This window comes from Eublepharis macularius, chromosome 3 (genome assembly GCF_028583425.1).
Source record: "Eublepharis macularius isolate TG4126 chromosome 3, MPM_Emac_v1.0, whole genome shotgun sequence".
NCBI lineage: Eukaryota > Metazoa > Chordata > Lepidosauria > Squamata > Eublepharidae > Eublepharis > Eublepharis macularius.
In genome coordinates, this window is record NC_072792.1 from 141,382,448 (window position 1) to 141,400,264 (window position 17,817).

Genomic DNA, 17,817 nt, shown 5'->3' on the forward strand with positions numbered 1-17,817 from the left:
AGTCATTTTGGCTCCTTCCTCCAAAGGTTATACCAAGGACTGGGGACTTTCATGTATAAAAGTCACAGGGCTATAGTGAAGAGGGCAATTGGGTGAGATTGTTCCTGCTCCCTAATTTGGAAATAGAAATCTGGTAGGATGCAATCCAGTTTTTTTAATAGGTTTATACCAATATTTTTCAAATAAAACAAATGTTGCCATAAATTACCTTTTATTTTATGACACTGTAAGAATAAGTAACAGCTGCTACATTCCAAAAGACACAAATTTCCATTGAAATAATATGATTTAATTCAGAATTAACTTTACAGTATATTATAGTGATTGTAACTCTCTTAAAGAAAATGTTTCATGTCTAAAATATGTGTAATGATACATAGCTAAGGCAGCTATAAGGCAATATACCACTTTTACTGATGACAGAGAGGAGTATGAGCAATATACGGGCTTATGTTTTTTTCATGACTTTTCTACTCCTTGTTGCAATAGGGGAACGAACGAAATGTGATTTAGTGCTGACTTTCATTTCATTCTTAAGATACTTGAAAATGGAGTGTAGACTAGAAGAGGGTGCAAAACTATGTTTTTCTGTTCCTGTAGAGACTGTAGGACAATCCATTTTCATAGAATTGCCTACTGCTTTATCTAGAGGCTTATTATTTGACACCCATTTCCGGCAATGCTTCTGGATCCATTCCCGTATCTGAAAATTACCTTGTGTCTGGTGCACTGTATTGTGAGTAGAGTCAACAAGAGCAACAGCATACACCTTATTCATAACCTCAACAGTTCTCTGCATGAGCAAGTTAATGAAGACCAGGCCTCCATAGCCGTGAGCAATAAAAGCCACATTCCCAGCTGTACTCTTTGAAATGAAGTGGTCCCAAACATAAGTTGTATGCTCTTCAGGGCTACTGTTGTATCTTTTGGGGATGACATGTGGTGACTTTAGAACACAAGAGAATTCTTCTTTTTCTGTCTTCAGAGCAATGTAATTGTCATTGGGATTTAACACAATAACTTCCCAACTGCACTGCAAAGCCATTGTAATGAATGGTATCTGAGTTCCATATTGGAGCCCTTCATGAATTATGGCCTTTTGACACCACTGACCAGCACGAAAGACTCCCCGGTCTTGAAGCAGGACAACTAGAGTTGGGCAGTTTCTTAATGCATTCTCACTTAAGAAAATGAAACTCTTAGGCTCATTGTCTGCCCCATCTATTGGGATGTAAATTTTTTGCAATTTGCAAACTTGTTCCAGAAGCTCATAAACATACTCAATAATTAAGTGTCCAAGAGCTTCATAACGTTTATGATTACTATCAAGTGAATTGTTATAATTAAAATTAAAAGGTTCATTGGTATCTACATGCCTAAGTTCACCGTTTTTGTTAAAGTCATAATTCAGTTTTTCGGGACATTTTGAACCATATATTAGTTTTCTGAAGCTTAGATCCTCAAGCATTTTCAACCACTACAAATGAAATAGATGAAGAGAGATCATGTCATAAAGGCATACTTTTTCAAGGAAATATTTTCAAGGTCTGTCAACACTAAGAATATTGTTGATTGCCAAGAACTGACTTTTCATTGGATACTGACTCTCATCTTAGTTTCATTAACAATTTTAAATGTCATCCACACCACCCCTCTCATCAGCTCACATGATCCAATCAAAGTTAAATATGTTTACATCTCATTGATTTCACTGGCCAAGCTGGGCATACCTCCCATTGAAATCAATGTGATACACAGTGTGATCTTAAACAGATTTAATCATAAGTAAATCGAATTAAGTGGAACTTGCTCTACTAGGTGTGTATAGAATCAAGGCCTTAATGCCTAAGGGAGCAATCCTAAGCAGGTCTACTCAGAAGTCCCATTTTATTCAATGGGCCTTACTCCCAAAAAGGGTTAGAGTTCAGTCAACCATTATAGTGATTGATTAGAATGCCATACTAGGATCTGGAAGACCCAAGATCAAATCCCTACTGTGTCATGGAAGCTGGCTCGGTTTGGGATATTTATATGCAAATCTGAAAAGCATACATAGTGATAATTCACTACAGCTGTAATTGGAGATATGACAGGTCACTTACAGTGAAAACCTAAGCAGAGTTACTCCAGTATAAACTCAATGAAATTAGGGGGCTTAGACTGATGTAACTGCTTAGGATTTCACTATTAGTTATGTTAAGCAATTTAATGCTAAGAGAATGAGAATTATTGAGCCCCTGGTTAGTGCCATCAAATCTACTGAATACGTTTAATTCAGCAGTTTCCTACTGAAATCTTTTGAAGCACCGTTGTTAAATAATGCTGATTTTCAGCTATGTATAAAATATATGTAAAATATACTTACATTCATGCTGCTTGAAAGTAATGGCAAAGGCTTCATAATACTTCAGTTATTCTTCAGAGATCTGTCTAAACAGATTTCAAGCATTATAATGGGCCACAAATCAATGTCTCCCCCTGTCCTTTTCTAATAAATGTTTAGTTATAGTGTCAGTTCTAAGAATCTGAAGCAATTTATAGATAACCAATCATCCAATTCTTTTTTTGTTTAAAATCAGACTTAAAATATGTAGTGTATGCATATATTGGGGGATATCTATGTCATTTCCCACATATCAGTGTTTCTTAAACTGATGTTTACTAAGGACTATTCTGGTTTCCTTTTTCTTTAAATACCACCTCATAGTTATACTTCATAGCCATCAAATTCTATCTACTGCTGTTTTTTTTAATGACCAGAATTAAAAATGAATACGCATGCTATATACATGCACAACAGGATAGATTCGCATGCAATCAATGAAGCATTTGATGTTTCCGCTACTACTACTTATATTGCTGAAGTTCAAACTGAAAAGCAGATTGCATCTTCAACAATAATAGCACTTTCTGAATTGTAAACCAGAAACATCAAAACCAGAAACATCAAAGAATTCTATATTTCAACTCAAAAGCAAGTTGTCTTTACAGCATGTAGAAAAGGCGAGGTGGTCTCAAAGGGATGTTTCACTAAAAAAGATATAGTACATAGCGATGAAGTCTATAGTAAAGTTTATCTGTTGCTTTAAATATGATCCTACTGGGTAGTTTTACGTTGTTTAATATCAGTCTTAGAATTACTTACGCTTTGTTTCAGCATTTCTTCAACTCTGTATTGGACTTTTGCTGATGTTATGTCTTTGTAAATTTGCATTTATATACCCTATGTCATTTTTATTGAAATGTCCTTGATATTGACTGTTCTAATCTCACACTATGTAATCTGCCTTGAGTCTCAGTGAGAAAGGCAGACTACAAATGACTAAAATATAATAATAATAATAATAACATTTTCCATCATGATCTTGAGAGCCATTTGAACCTACACCTGAACAATTTATGGTGCTTAGGCTGTATTTCAGCACCACCACCATAGAAGATGTTGACTCATCTGCTGTTTTTGTAAGGAAAAATGCGCTTCAAATAAGAGTACAGGTATGGCTTATCACTAAGAATTAACTTATAAATCATATTAGATTACAGCTAGATCTTTTCCCTCTTTACCCAAGCAGGATGACCTGTTTCACATTAGGACTGTTATGGGATGGCTGGAACAGTTTGCACCACTTTCAAATTACTCAGTTACTTTACATTTTTAATCTATTGGCCTAAAAGTACACAAATCAACAAACAAACCCTCAACAATGCAATGATTACACATCCACAAGGAAGTAAACAAATAAGATCAGTTCAGATGCTTCAAACATTCCTGCCCATTTGTCTCCCCTTCCCCTCATAGGACAGTCTGCCCTAGTTGACAGCTTGTGCAGGCCCCATACTGTCTTTTTACAAGTGGGAAGGGCAAGGAAGAGCATGGTGGTGACAATCTCCTTCCATCCTGGGATGTGATGACAGCTACTGTCTGGGGGTTGAACTTTTGACAACAGTGGTGCACCAGTGCCACCTGCACAGCCAAGATCTTGCCTCAGTGACTGTCACGACCCACTCTGGCTGTTTGTAAACAATAACTTGGGAATTATCAGCTGCTGTTGTTTCTTTTCCAAGTAAATAAACACAGTTTGCATTGCCTTTGAAAATGTCGAGTACATTCTTTATTTAAAGGGCCACTCCAGAGACTGAATAAGTAATTCCAGATCATGCACGTGCTTGAAAGCTCAGATGGCTTACTTCCAAATAGGATCCATATAGTATAGCTGATAAGCAACCCTCACAACTTGTGTAGCCAAGTGTTTTAACCTCCCAGGTGCTTAAAAATACCCCAGTGTTTTAATCTGAAGCAAGAAGCAAAGATCTACGTAGAAGCTGACAGGTCCCAACGAATGGCTGGCAGGCAGCATTCCCCTCAAAGATTCACAAATTGTACAGGCCTGAATTCGAGGGTTTCAGTTATATATCAGAGAACCAAGTTCAAATCCTACACCCATAAAAGCTAATGCAAGTCCATCTCAGCTTAACATATTTTTTCAGCTCTGAATTGTAGTTTACTTGTTTTCAAATTTCTGTTATTCTTACTGTATTGTATTGTTTATTGAATGTCCCAGCTGTTGATCATATTGACTGTTGGTGGGTAATCTGCCTGGAGTCTCAGTAAGAAAGGCAGACTATAAAGAACATATATAAATAAAAATAATAAACAAGTGCAATGTTGCACCTTGTCCTCAACCTCTGGGAGACACTGAAGGAAAAACCAAATATTATTTATAGTCTCTAAAGTAGATAGTGATGTAATATTGTAACATTGTAATTTATTAGCTTCCAAGCCCTGAAGCTATTCTGCATTAGTTGCACACTGAAAGGAACAGCCTCCCCTATACCTCATGCCAAAACCACTTTTGAAGCCAGATGGCATTTCAAAAGCATTTTGAAGTATGTTGTATAAGCTGATGAAAATATTTATTGCAGCTAATAACAGTTCTAAAAAATATATTGATTGGAATTTACTGACTTTACCAACAGGGACACCACGAGACTCAGCAATTGGATCGATACTAGGAGCTATAAGGTGGCAACAACAATGGAAAACATTCCCTCCCTTAATTTCAACTGACAGATCAGCTTTTCAGTGTTCTCTCAGTTTCTAACAAATGCTGTAGTACTCAGCAAAGCCGCTTTGATTGCATGAAACAACAAAAATGGACCTGTGCATCTTACCAACAACTTTTTTAAAAAGCAATTTTATTTGTGGGATTTAATCCATCTGAAAAGCATTACATAAAAACATCAAATAAATATCACAGTACAGGGATAAGCACCCCCCCCCCGGCACGTGCTTAACAGTTGCACATGGAGGGGCGAAAGGTGTGACAAGCAAAGCCTTTAAAGTGTTGGCACTGTGAGAAGACCCTGGGTATGGCTTATGTCTTCCTGACCCACACAGGCACCAATCAGGTCTATGGAGTCACTAGCAACACAACTAGGGCTTGGCTTTTTCAATAGGTTGCTGTCAGGACTGTGACCCACAGCACTTCCATCTTGCTTTACTCCCCTTGCTGTAAATTTCCAGTATCTGTTTTGGCCGACAGGTTCCCAGGAGCAGCTGTATTCCCAAGACGGTCTTATTGAGTCTGGCTGGCTGCAGCGACCTTGGAGTTGTTACTTTCACATTCTATCTTAGCTGGGCTAGCAAAGGGGGGGGGGATTTGGAGGGTTTGATATACTGTTGCTGACCTTAACACGTCATTCTCAACAAGAGTTCTGTGTACAGCCAAAGCTGCTCTCAGCCTTTGGATTATCTATGGACACTTGCTTATTCTGAATATATTCTCTCAATAAAGAACCTTTGACTCAAGAGACGTTGGATTTCTTGCTGCAAGGGGTGGGAGATGAAATTGGCGTGTCCTGCCTTCCATAGACTGACAGTTGCCAACTTCAGCTTCAGCAATGCCTGCAGATTTGGGGAGGACAGACTTTGGGGAGGGACCTCAGCAGGGATGTGAAACCAGAGTCCACCTTCCAAACCTGCCATTACTCCAGAGGACCTGATCTCTGTATTGTGGACATCAGTTATTATTCCAGAATTCCAGGTCCCACCTGAAGGTCAGCAACCCTTTTTGTCACTGTTGCATCAAGGACACCATTATCTTCTTTTATTTTTGGCACACCAATATCCTCAGAAGTAGGTGCTGCATTTTTTCCTTCCCTTTGGCCAAAAGGTAGTGTCTTTTTTGGTAGTATCTTAAAAACAACGCATTTTTCTGGCATCATTTTATAACAAATTTATAATTTCATAACATTGTTTTATCATTTTGTAGCATACTTTGAGTCTCATACAAGGAGCCAGTCCTTGCGCATAAGGAAAAGCTCTGTGAATGCCAATTCTAGTTCTGTTGATAATGAGTTTACCATTTCAGTGCAAACCTATACACTGGTTATTAGCTTACTTTTAAACTATGAATAACAAAGTTTAGGAAATTTCTATTTCAGATAATTGTAAGATATGAGGTAGGCAGCTATGTTGGTTGCAGTAGAACAGCAAGATTTGAGTGCAATAGCACCTTAGAGACCAGTAAGATTTTCAGCTTTCCAGAGTGAGAGCTTCCTTCTTTAGATATCTTCAGGCAGTCAAAACTCCCTTTTTCAGGTATCTGGAGGGAGCTTTTACTATATCCTGAAAAATCTTGTGGTCTCTAAGGTACCACTGCACTCAATGTTCTAAGATATTAACCAACTATTTGAGCTAGTTACTGATACAATTAAATTTAATCAAAAAGAGTCCAGTAGCACCTTTAAGATTAACCAATTTTACTGTAGCATAAGCTTTCGAGAATCAAGTTCTCTTCGTCAGATGCCTGATACAGAGACTGGTCAAATACAGAAGAGGAGGAGAGAGAAGAGGCAATTAGGGGGAGGAAGGGGGAGGGTGCAATCAAAACATTCCTTTGCTAGTATATGTAAACATCTCCTTTTAGTGTGTGTATCAGTTGGCTTCAAAGGAGTTTGCCCTGTTAGTTTGTAGCAGCCAATTAATTAAATTTAAGCGACCGCTTACGCCAAGAATTTGACAATGGCAGGCCGTTGTTCTTTTATTAGCGTTTTAACTCGCCGTTCGCTTCGCTGGATTCAAGCCAGTAAAAGCGGGGATACTCTGAAGAATGCCGCGCTCTTTATTTCAAGTCCGCCAGCCACAGCGTGTACAAACAGTTTTTCCTCAAATGAAGTCCTTTTTCAGGGGCAAGACGGTTTTATATACTACACAGAGGGGGCAGTGCGAGAACGACGGAAGCAGAGGAGAAAGGGGCGTGTAGCTGGGGGACTCTGGAGACCAACACGGCGAGCCGACACCCGAGATAGCGAAGACTATTCTGGAGAAAGGAGGTCTGACAGCAGCGAGGCGAGGTCCCAACTGCCCTCCTTAACTGGGCCCGAAGGAGAAGTTTAGGTAAGGGTTGCAGAGGGAAAAGCGGCCTTAGCAACGCAATCGCTTACCCTAGCTCTTCCGGGCTCCAGCGGGGCGGCGCCTGTGACGGAAACTGCCGGTCGTCGGAGTGCTGCTGGAGCCTGGCCGGAGTCGGCGTCAGCCTGAGGGGTTAAGAAAGGTGCTGGCGGGCGAAGGAGGCGCGTGGGCTTTTCTGGCCGAGTGAGAGTGAAGGGGCGGAAGGTGTGGCCTAATTTCTGGCCGCCATAGAAAGGCTCTTCCTTCATTGCCGGAGGGCGAGCAAAGAATAAAGCTTCGGGCGTTGCGTTACGAGGCTTGTGGGCGGCTTCTCTGGGCCTCTCTTGAGAAGTGGTGGCGAGGGAAACCGGAGAAGCAGCCCGAGCTTGTTTACGCGCAAGTAAGCCCTGCTGTATTCAGTGTGGCTGGCTGGGCGGTCTTGCTCTCCAACCAACCCGAGAATTAAGCGGCGTGATCTTATCGTCCAAAGTCTTCCCGCTCCCCGCACTGTACGGTGTTGCTTGCTCTTTGGGGCGGGCGAGTGTGTGTTTTAATCCGGGTTGATCAGTTCGTGGGCTCAAATCTTGTGTTCTACAAGAAACATCTCAACGATAAGACAGCAGTCCAAGCAGGGGCCCTTTGGGCACAAACCAATTTTATTCCAGCATAAGCTTTGTTGAGTCAGTGCTCGCTTTATCGCATACGTTGCATCCCTGAATTGATGAACTGCATTCTCTGTCTACCTTGTTTCTTTAGGATTAGGGAATTCATTAATGAACTTTTCTGACAAGTTTTGTGTTCATTTAACGTTTGTCTGACAGTCTAGAATTTAGCAGAGGGAGCCAACCATTTCCATGCTAGGAAAAGCTATTCAGTTTTGCATGATGAGCTGTAAACTTTGTTGAGGAAAAGTTTGGAAGGTTCTTTTGAGTGCCTGTTGAGGAGCTTCCTATCTTGTGGTTACACATAGCTTCTTTTGTTCATTTCTCCATTTGTTTATTGGCATTGCAGTATAAGTTTGTATTCTTTATTAAAATGTCCCCAAAAGCTGCTGTATTCTACTTATTAAAGTTTCTAGAAAGGATAGATACTTCATTAAAAGTGTGCACTAAAAAGTTGCTGAAAAATCCATACTTTACTATCCTAATTATAAGTATGATAAAGTTATTTATTAGCACCAAATGTTTTCTATATTAAATACTATTGGTTATGTATTTTGTGACATAGGCTCAGCTGACAGAGACTATTAAATGTAGTGTTTAGAGTGCTGGACTAGGACTTGGGTTCATATCCCTCTGTCACGGCACTTGTTCACTGATCTTGGTCTACTCACCTTCTAAGGGTATCATGAAAATAAAATGCTGAAGAGGCAGACCATGTATGCCAATCTCAGCTCCATGAAGGAAAGGCAAACTGAAAATGTATGAAAGTGTCTGATTCATTCACAGGGAATAGGCATTAGGTAATTAATTGTTGGAACTAACAGTGGAATCCCATATAGACATGGGCAGCATATTTTGTTTTTGTCTAAACTCATTGTTGGAACATTCTTTAGCTTAATGATAACCAAAAAAAAAAAAGGATATGGGAATGATCAGTTGAATTTATGCCTTAGTAAGAATCAATGTGTACAAAAGAGAAGGCAAACATCTTTTTTTCTGTGACATAATTGTTAGATAGCCTAAAGATTCTATCTGTTCCTTTAATAGATGTAAAACAACAAAAGAAAACATGTAGTATTCTGTTCCTGTAGGTTTGGGGAGGTGTTCCCACCTCTTTTGTTCTCTTGGTGAGCCTGTCTTGGTGCCCAGCTCATCTGCTTGCTCAGTTTTAGTGATACACTATTCCCCAAACACTCATAAGGTAAACATGACCAATGCCGACATATTTGTTTAAAGGGTTTATTAATCTGTTCTTCCTAAAGCTTGATACAGTTTTCAGTAACGGAAACAAGATAATACAAAGGTAAAACACAATTTAAAGTAATAATAACATTAGATTTATATACCTCCCTTCAGGACAACTTAATGCTCACTCAGAGTGGTTTACAAAGTATGTTATCATCCCCACAACAAAACACCCTGTGAGGTGGGTGGGGTTGAGAGAGCTACTAGAAGCTGTGACTGACCCAAGGTCACCCAGCTGGCTTCAAGTGGAGGAGTGGGGAATCAAACCCAGTTCTCTAGATTAGAGTCCTGTGCTCTTAACCGCTACACCAAAGTGGCTCTCTCATAACTAAAAGTCTGATGGCATATGAAATGCTAACAGATATTTTGGGAGCTAGAACCTGCTTTGTCACATGCATAAAACATTGCATATCTGCCAAATATATTTTTATTTATTAAAATATTTGTGCCCTGTTTTTCCAGGAATTTCAAGATAGTTTACAATCAGCCATCTTAGAAGCAAATACAATAAAACAGCTACAAGATACCCATTTACGTTCAGCAGAGCACCAAACATTGTGTGTGTTACGTGCTATCAAGTTGCTTCTGACTAGACATTAGCAACAAAAAAACAACTTACCTGTTAACAAGACTACAGTGGAGAATGTCATCACTTATAAATGCAGAGGAGTTAGCCATGTTAGTCTGTAGTAGCAAAATCAAAAAGAGTCCAGTAGCACCTTTAAGACTAACCAACTTTATTGTAGGATAAACTTTCGAGAATCACAGTTCTCTGTGCATCTGACGAAGAGAACTGTGATTCTTGAAAGCTTATCCTACAATAAAGTTGGTTAGTCTTAAAGGTGCTACTGGACTCTTTTTGATCACTTATAACTAGCACATTAAAAATAGCAAAAAGGCAATGCAGAAAATAACTGACTTACATTGAAATCCTAACCAGAGTCACACAGAATCCACTGAGCAAGATTCATGTTCAGTAAAGACTAGAGATGGGCACAAACTAGAAAAAAACGAACCATGAGGTTCATGGTTTGTCGCATTTCATGAACCACGAACTTTCACGAACCTGCCCTGGTTCGCGAACCGGTTTGTTTGGTTTGTGGAGGAACGGGCGCTGGCTCTCAGTCCGGGCAACTGAGCTGCCGTCAATGGCCTGCTAGCCCCGCTATCCGCCTCCCACCGTCCCTGGTGGGCGTGGCTCACCTTCTTCGTCGCTGCCACCACTCACTGAATTATACACTGCCTGACTGAGGGGCAGTGAGACCCCTCTGGCTGAGGTTCCTTACTGGGAAGTGAATTCCCCAATCTTTGGGTGGGCCCTGGATAATTGGCAACCCACCAAGGTCTGGCCTGATCAGGTTCTCCTGGGCTCCCTCCCCTCCTGTAGCGTGCCAAGTGGGGGAGTTTACGTAGTCAGAGCACCACAAGGTTCTTTATATTCAAAAAAGTATAATTTATTAACTATATACAGAGCACTATATACAAAGCAGGTAAAGGCACAACACATAGGGGTAGACTCCCCTGTTCAGAACTCATAGGGCAGAAAATCAAACTGAAGAGAACTGCTGTCTGCTTTCCCTACCACACTGTTCCTTACTCTACCTTAAGGGGGTGGTGGTCTGTGGGAAGGTTCACCTTTTATTTCCTTTCTGCTGCCTCCCAGGCCCTCCACATTTAGGGCCTAGGCACCCGGGTTTCACCCAGCAGCAGGAGCGTCCCCTCCTTCAACCAAGAAGGTGACTCACACCTCTTTCTCCTCAGGCTCAGCTGAGTCTATCTATTCAGGCTCCACCCCTTATTTTTCCCGCACTTTCTTGGCCCGGGGCAGCTGGGAGTTGTAGTCCAGGAAGAAGGGCATCCCACACCAAGACTCCTGCAGGCCTCTCCCTGGCCCTACAGCCCATCAACCCTCATGGGGAACATCCCCCCCTTTAAAGACAGATTAACAGCAACTGGCACTCATTTCAGCCTTGGTATCCATTTTGTTACATGGTTCATGAAAACGTCACATCCAGGTCAGTAAATCGTCACTTTGGGGCCAGCAGAAGGCCATTTCTTGGTCAGCAGAAGGTCTGCAAGAAGTCCACCCCCTGTTGCCTAGGAAACTGATTGATTGGTGCCAGGCTGTCTGCAGTGACGAACCAAAAAACAAACCAAATGAACCAGTCTAAAGTTCGTGGCGGTTCATCAGAAATGGGCTCTGACGAACCACCGATTCATCATGAACTTTGGTCCATATTTTGGTTCGTGCCCATCTCTAGTAAAGACCAACTAGATTTCTAGGGTATGAGTTTTCAAGAGTCAAAGCTCCCTTTGTCAATGGACTTCAGTACACTGAAGTCAGTGGGCTCAGAAGAACACAACTCTGTTTAGTATGGTGCTATTACAGGATTTTCTAAAGAATGGACCTCCTCCAGCAGGCTGTTTCATAAGACTGGAGACCAAAGTAGGCTTTGGGTCAAAAAAGTTGACATCTCAATAAATGTGATAATTGTAACTAAGAGAAGCTTTCAGTTAACAGTAATTGTGACTCAGATTAACCTACACACTTAAGAGAAAAAGCTAATTATATAGAGTAAAATGCCTTCACCGAATATGCTGGCCTGCCCTTTGGAGTATAAATTGTATCTGTCTGATACAGGCAGGTTCTAAAGTATGTGCATTCAAAGCCATGAATAGCTTTAGATATAAGAATGAATGAAGTGTTTATTATGGTCATAGAGAAGCAGAGTAAAAATACAATAGCAAAAATATTTACAAAAGAAACTGATACCTGGAATATATAAAAATAGCAAGTATAATTATTTAAAAAATAGGTGAGCTACAGTAGACTCTAGTGACTGCACAAAACCAGGCAATTCTGTCTCTCAGGTTTAAGGTCTGTGAAAAGAAGGGAGGGAGGTATACAATTCCTCTAGTCTGTCAGGGGGTTTGAGGAGGATAAGAGCGATAAAAGCATTTCTGAGATCATCAGAACCGTGCAGCAGAACATGCCCGACAGTTTCAGTTTTTCTACTTGCAGAAGGGCATATCCATTCCTGGTACAGGACACCATCATATCTTTAGATATGAAAACTTGAATGGAAGTCAGAAGCTAACTGGCAGTCAGAAGAGACTGATTCATTCACAGATAAAATGCATTCCGTTATTAATTGCTGAAACTCACAGTGGAATCCTCTGGACAGGGGTAGCATGTTTCTTGACAATACGCTTTGTAAGAGCATTCTTTACATAGCTTAACATGGTTGACAAAGAAGTGGGAGGGGGTGTAATCAGTTAGGGGGTTTATAACCTCCTCTGTCCCAAGAAGAGACATTTTTTCCCAAAGCATTGAAATAACTGCCAACATCTTGTGTGGAGTTTATCCTAGTTAACCATATCTGTTTAGAGCAGCTACTCCTAGACAGATAGTTAATGAAATATTGCTAACATCGAACTCCAAAATCTGGAAGTCTCTCCTGGCAATTTCATATAGATAGTAAAAGCATCGGTGATAAAACGTAGACTTATTAGAAACCATGTGTTAGTCCCCTGCATTCTACATGCATCTCCAATGATGGTCCATAAAAAGAATCATACCACACAAGAACCATCTCCACCACGTGCCATTTACCAGAGCTGTACAATTCACTTCATCAAGAGCACTTGCAGTATATAGAATGGAGTCACTCCATTCTATATCCATTGAAACCAATAAGCATAAACTGGACTAACTGCGTAGGCTGTAAAAACATAATAGATCTGAAGATGGTTTTAACCATAAATGCAAACTTTAGTTACCATTATCATTAATGTTAACCATAGCTAGCACTAAAAAGGGGATGTTCAAGCAAGCAAGAATAGAAGAAACACATAAGCCTGAAGAGAAAGAGATAGGAGGGAGGTGAAGAACCTGTGGGGGCATCCTTGATACTCTAAGCATATTTGACCCCCTTATGACATTGACACCCACCAGAAACCTCCCTTCACAGGTTTGGGGTTTTTCAGGCAGTTAGGAGCAATCACAACCCACTACCTGTCTAACCACCTGTCTTTCAGAGAGCCCTGACCGAAATCCACACTGGTCCTCTCTCTCCTCTTCCCAGAGGCTCCATCAGACACACAGCTTTTTTCTTCTATTTCCTTCCCCTGACCCAGCTACTGCCCGGGGCTATTGGGGAAAGGGAACTTGGTGTTTACTTTCCCTAACATACACTGCTACCATTTAGATTAAATATATTGCCCCATGGGTCATGACTAGAGTGTTTGAGGTTTGTGTGTATGTTTTAATTCTCAGCCAACAACTTCAAGACAGCCAGGTTTAAACTGGAAATAAAAATAAACTTTATTTACAAAATAGGACACTTGAGTGGATGATTTTAAAATTCATAGATACATTGTGGTTAAACAGGGAATGTTACAACATATCAGAACAGGAGTCAACGGCCAGCTATATCTCTACTGCCTTCTCCAGCAACTCCAAAGACCTTCTCCCCCAGTAACTGCCCTTAACCAATCTTCCAAAGGACTTTCATTTTGTCACTGTCCCAGCATCCTGCCTGCTCTCATTGGCTGTTTTTCAGGAGAAGAGGACCTGGAACCAGTCCTGTCCATCACACCATAGCTAGAAGAGTGGATGGCATTACATCTGTGCTGAGCCTGTATAAAAACTGTCAGTCTGTATCCATGACAGAAAATAATGCATATGAATGCACTGATACGTGGGACTTTTTCTTTCTTTCTTAGGTAATATTTGGTAAAGATAGATTGTTATTCCAAGATGTCTTATAAGGTAAAATTGGTTGATATTCTAATCTACATCTCTGTTTGGTTTAGAACTTACCAAAGAGTGATAAGACTTGCTTACAATCAGATAATGTCCTTAAAATAGCAAAAAGTAATGGCAGTCTAATTAGTATGTCCTCCTTATGTCTTGGCAACCTTATGAACAACAGCAGTTGCCTTGGCGCTATATGTAGACTTAGGAAGCAATTTCCAGAGAGGCCTTCCTATTCACAAGGGGTTTGTGTACCTTTAACATTTGAGAAATACTAGTTATCTTCAAGGGTACTGTGAAACTTAATTACCTCCTTTTGGAAATGTTAATTATAGCATAATGTGAAATGCTATTTTCTGTTTTGTCTTTCAGCAACAGCTATGGAAGGGCATGGGAAAAGTGTTGGTCAATTTAAAGTAAGTTTTCCTTGGTTTATATCTATTATTTCTGGGTGGTGGGGGCAGTCAGTTCATAATAACTAGGATCTGGGAGACCCTGGCTTGAATCCCACTCTGCTATGGAATCTCACTGGATGACTTTGGACCAGTTGCTCTCAGCTGTTGTGGGGATAAAATGGAGGTGGGGAAAATTTTATAAGCTGCTTCGAGTCTGTATTGAGGAAGGAAGTAGGGTGTAAATTGCTAAATAAATATAAACAAATGTAACTATCTTACAGGGCTGCTTTAAGAATTAGGTGATACTGTTTCTGAAGTGCTTTGATTGTTGAGTGCACTGTACAAATATTAAGTAGTAGTATTATCACATACACACACAAACACAATATTCTTAGAAAAAGTACATTATCTGGATATTGTGCTATAACAACAAGATTTTAGTTAGCACTAATGATACATTCTTAATGATCTCACTGCTCCTTCTCTTTTTCTTCATGTTCTGTGGCAAGCTTTTTGCTATTTGTGCTAGGATGACCCATAGATATTCTAAAATAACATGAACAAAACAATTTGTCTTTTTTCTGTGGTTTTCAGTACTGATCGCCCATTTTTGGAGGCTTTCTTTTTCTTTTAAGTTTGTAACCTCAGTGCGTTTTTACTCTACCCCTTGTTATCTCATCTTTCTTATCCATATAATAGGGGATTTTTTAAAATAGTACTCTGCTGCCAATTATAAATTTCCCTACTACCACTCACCCAAATATATTCCAAGAGTCCAGGCACAGTGATACAAAAGGAATATGAGTGTTATTTTCAAATTAAGCTCAGATGCACACTTCTCCTTAGTTTATATGCATAAAGAACAGTTATATCTGAGAACTTCATATACCTTAGCACTAATTGTTACAGAATAAAAAATCAAAAAGGTTAATATAAACATCCCTTCAGAATTACATTTCCCAGGATACATGGCATCATGCAAGCTTGAGTGACAGGACAGTCAGATCTCACTGTAATATAAACACTTCAAATACGGGAGCCATATTTTTGTTATGAGTTCAAGACACTTCTGGGAAGAAGCTTTTCCAAGGCTAAAATTTTGGTCATGGAATGAAAACAATAAAAAATGGAATTCATTCACTTGTTTTGAGTTCAAGCCAACTGCAGCCTAATTACTTAGCAGAGAAGGAATTTCTCACTAAAGCAAGTTTTACCCTTCCTGTGTGAAAGTCTTGCTTGAATAATGCTCATATATGAATTCTAGAAGAGAGGTCCAACAAAAATCCATTAACACTATAAATCATGGTTTTTCACATATCCAAGATTTATTCTTTTATTTCCATTGATATTGCTTAGTCATCATCACTGTTGTTAAGCTTTGCTCACCACCCTTCCTTTTTATCATGAAACATAATATGTTTCAATTCTGCTACCTTTTTCATTTTAATTGGTTTCCCCCTTTTCTCATTTCCCCCCTTTTCTCATTTTTGGTGGTTATTTGTTGTGCTTGGTCAATAGTGATGGAGTAGGAGCCGCTTCATTTTGGCCACAAGGGTTGTGAATTCCTGAGAAATGGCTGAGTGGTAGCAAATCATTTGGAGTCTGTAACAGTATAAAGAAGCTCCCCCCCCCCCCACAAGAGCCTGCAGATGTAGGGATGAAATATGTACAAAATATAACCATTTTGTGGCACTGTGAGGAAGAACAAGAAGTAATTTTTTTTAGTCCTTTGGCAGCTTCCATGTGGAGATTTTTCCCTGGATGTAATGGACAAAGCCCCCAAGTTAAATGGGAATGTCCACATAATATTCTGCTCAGAGTACAATTTCAGGCTGGTAGCCATATTGGTCTGCCATAGATGAGCAAGGCATGAGTTCTGTAGGACCTTATAACAAACAAGAGTGTCCAAGGTATAAGCTTACCCTTGTTAGTCTTTAAGTTGCTATTGAACTTTGCTCAGAGTATGACTCTGGGGCTTTTAAAAACTCCTCCTTTGATCTGGTTCAAAGTGCATGGCATGGGGGATCTGGTTCAAACTGCATGGCATGGGGTAGCTTGCTGCTGTGCACCATTCCACTACCCTCTTCAACCTTTAAAGCCTCAGCAGGGAAAATAAAAGTGAAGGAAGTGTGTGCGGGGGGCGGGGCTTCTGGGCTGCAGGGGAGGGGGTCATAATTGCTGTCTTGAGGGAGGAAAAAAGGAGGTGGTGGCGGTGGTAGAGGGATGGGGAATGTCCACTTGCAGCTGCTGTGTTACATTGCTTCCCATATAAATGCAATCTTGAACGTAACCCTTAGGTCTTGTCAGATGACCCATTGAATCAATACAGGAACGATATTGAGGAAAGCAGTAGGACGGTCAGCTTAAAAATTTATAAGAAACCGAAGACTGGTTTTATATACAGTTGTGGTTAATAAGTATTTGTACATTTATTATTTACAGCCATTTAATATGAATATAATAAGCCATCTGTATGTTAGTGTTTGGTATTATTGTTTTCCTTTTTCTTTTGTATAACAAAAGTGAATGTAAAATCTTATTTCAGTTTCGAATACCAAAGAAGAAAGCAAATGCACAATCAGATGATGTCCATAATCAGTCCCCATTGTCCAGACTCCCAGATTCACACCTATGGGACTACTCTTTAAAAGAGGTAAAGAGAAGCTACTTGTTGTCTGTGTTACATGCTAGTTTTAATTAACATGACTTTCTTTTTATGTTACGTAAAGGAAAAAGCATCACATTTTTTTAAACACTAAAGGATATTCATTATGACAAACTGTATCAGTAAATGGCATCTTGTGTAATTGACGTTTGACTGTTAAAAATATTGTAAAAGTCAGTTGTTTGGTCACGTTGCCTTTCTTTTACATTTTTTTGTATATTGTCCGGAGCAGGCCTCGCCTGCGCCGGACTGGGCCCAGCCGGTCCTTCCCACCCCCCCGGTGCCCCGACCCGACCCCCAGCCTTCCCCACCGCCCCCAGCACTCACCAGGGGGGACAGCTTCTCCCGGGCAGGGGAGATGCGGGGAGGAGTAGCTGGCTGTGATCAAGGCTCAGAGAGAGGGAAGAAGGCTCACAGACCAGCAGGCAGGAGACAGGCGCTGGTACTGAAACCACTGTCCCTGCCTGGTCTGAGGCGGAGGGAACTCCACACCTCCCCCTGGTGGCGGCCAGAAGGACGATGGAACGTGGGGAAGATGGAGCCGGCGGGGCGGGGCCTCACATATATTTATTAGCCTCTTCTCGCACAGGGCACACGGCTTAAAAATTGTTCTCCCTTCTTTAATTTTGTCCACAGAGCAATAGCTCTGTTGTTAGGTTAGGCTGAGAGGAAGTGATTAATCTCACATCGCTCAGTGTGCC

General features: G+C 40.5%; 2 protein-coding genes across 3 annotated transcripts in view; one reads left to right on the forward strand and one right to left on the reverse strand.

Annotated features, from left to right (window-relative positions):
- Positions 1-257: 257 nt before the first annotated feature.
- LOC129325585 (putative protein FAM172B) lies at positions 258-7,520 on the reverse strand. Its single transcript, XM_054973341.1, has 3 exons — positions 7,447-7,520; positions 2,366-2,426; positions 258-1,477 (listed from the first exon to the last, which is right to left on the reverse strand). The coding sequence occupies exons 2-3, from the start codon at positions 2,399-2,401 to the stop codon at positions 449-451; spliced, it is 1,065 nt and encodes a 354-aa protein (XP_054829316.1). The 5' UTR covers positions 2,402-2,426; positions 7,447-7,520; the 3' UTR covers positions 258-448.
- SENP7 (SUMO specific peptidase 7) overlaps positions 7,313-17,817 on the forward strand; it is a 72,437-nt gene continuing 61,932 nt past the window's right edge. Inside the window, exons 1-3 of one of the 2 annotated variants that reach the window (XM_054973339.1) lie at positions 7,313-7,399; positions 14,429-14,472; positions 16,997-17,104. In XM_054973339.1, the coding sequence (XP_054829314.1) occupies positions 14,437-14,472; positions 16,997-17,104 (144 nt within the window). In that variant the 5' untranslated portion in view covers positions 7,313-7,399; positions 14,429-14,436. Of the gene's footprint in view, positions 7,400-7,499; positions 7,557-14,428; positions 14,473-16,996; positions 17,105-17,817 lie in introns of those variants that run through there. The other variant, XM_054973340.1, reaches the window with a different exon arrangement.

What these genes read in the sequence shown, in the direction of transcription:
- LOC129325585 (XM_054973341.1), bottom strand. Translation starts at nt 2,401, where the DNA reads ATGAAGCCTTTGCCATTACTTTCAAGCAGCATGAAT. An exon ending in TACTTTCAAGCAGCATGAAT is followed by an intron (nt 1,478 to 2,365) that starts GTAAGTATATTT and finishes TTTCATTTGTAG; the next exon opens with TGGTTGAAAATGCTTGAGGA.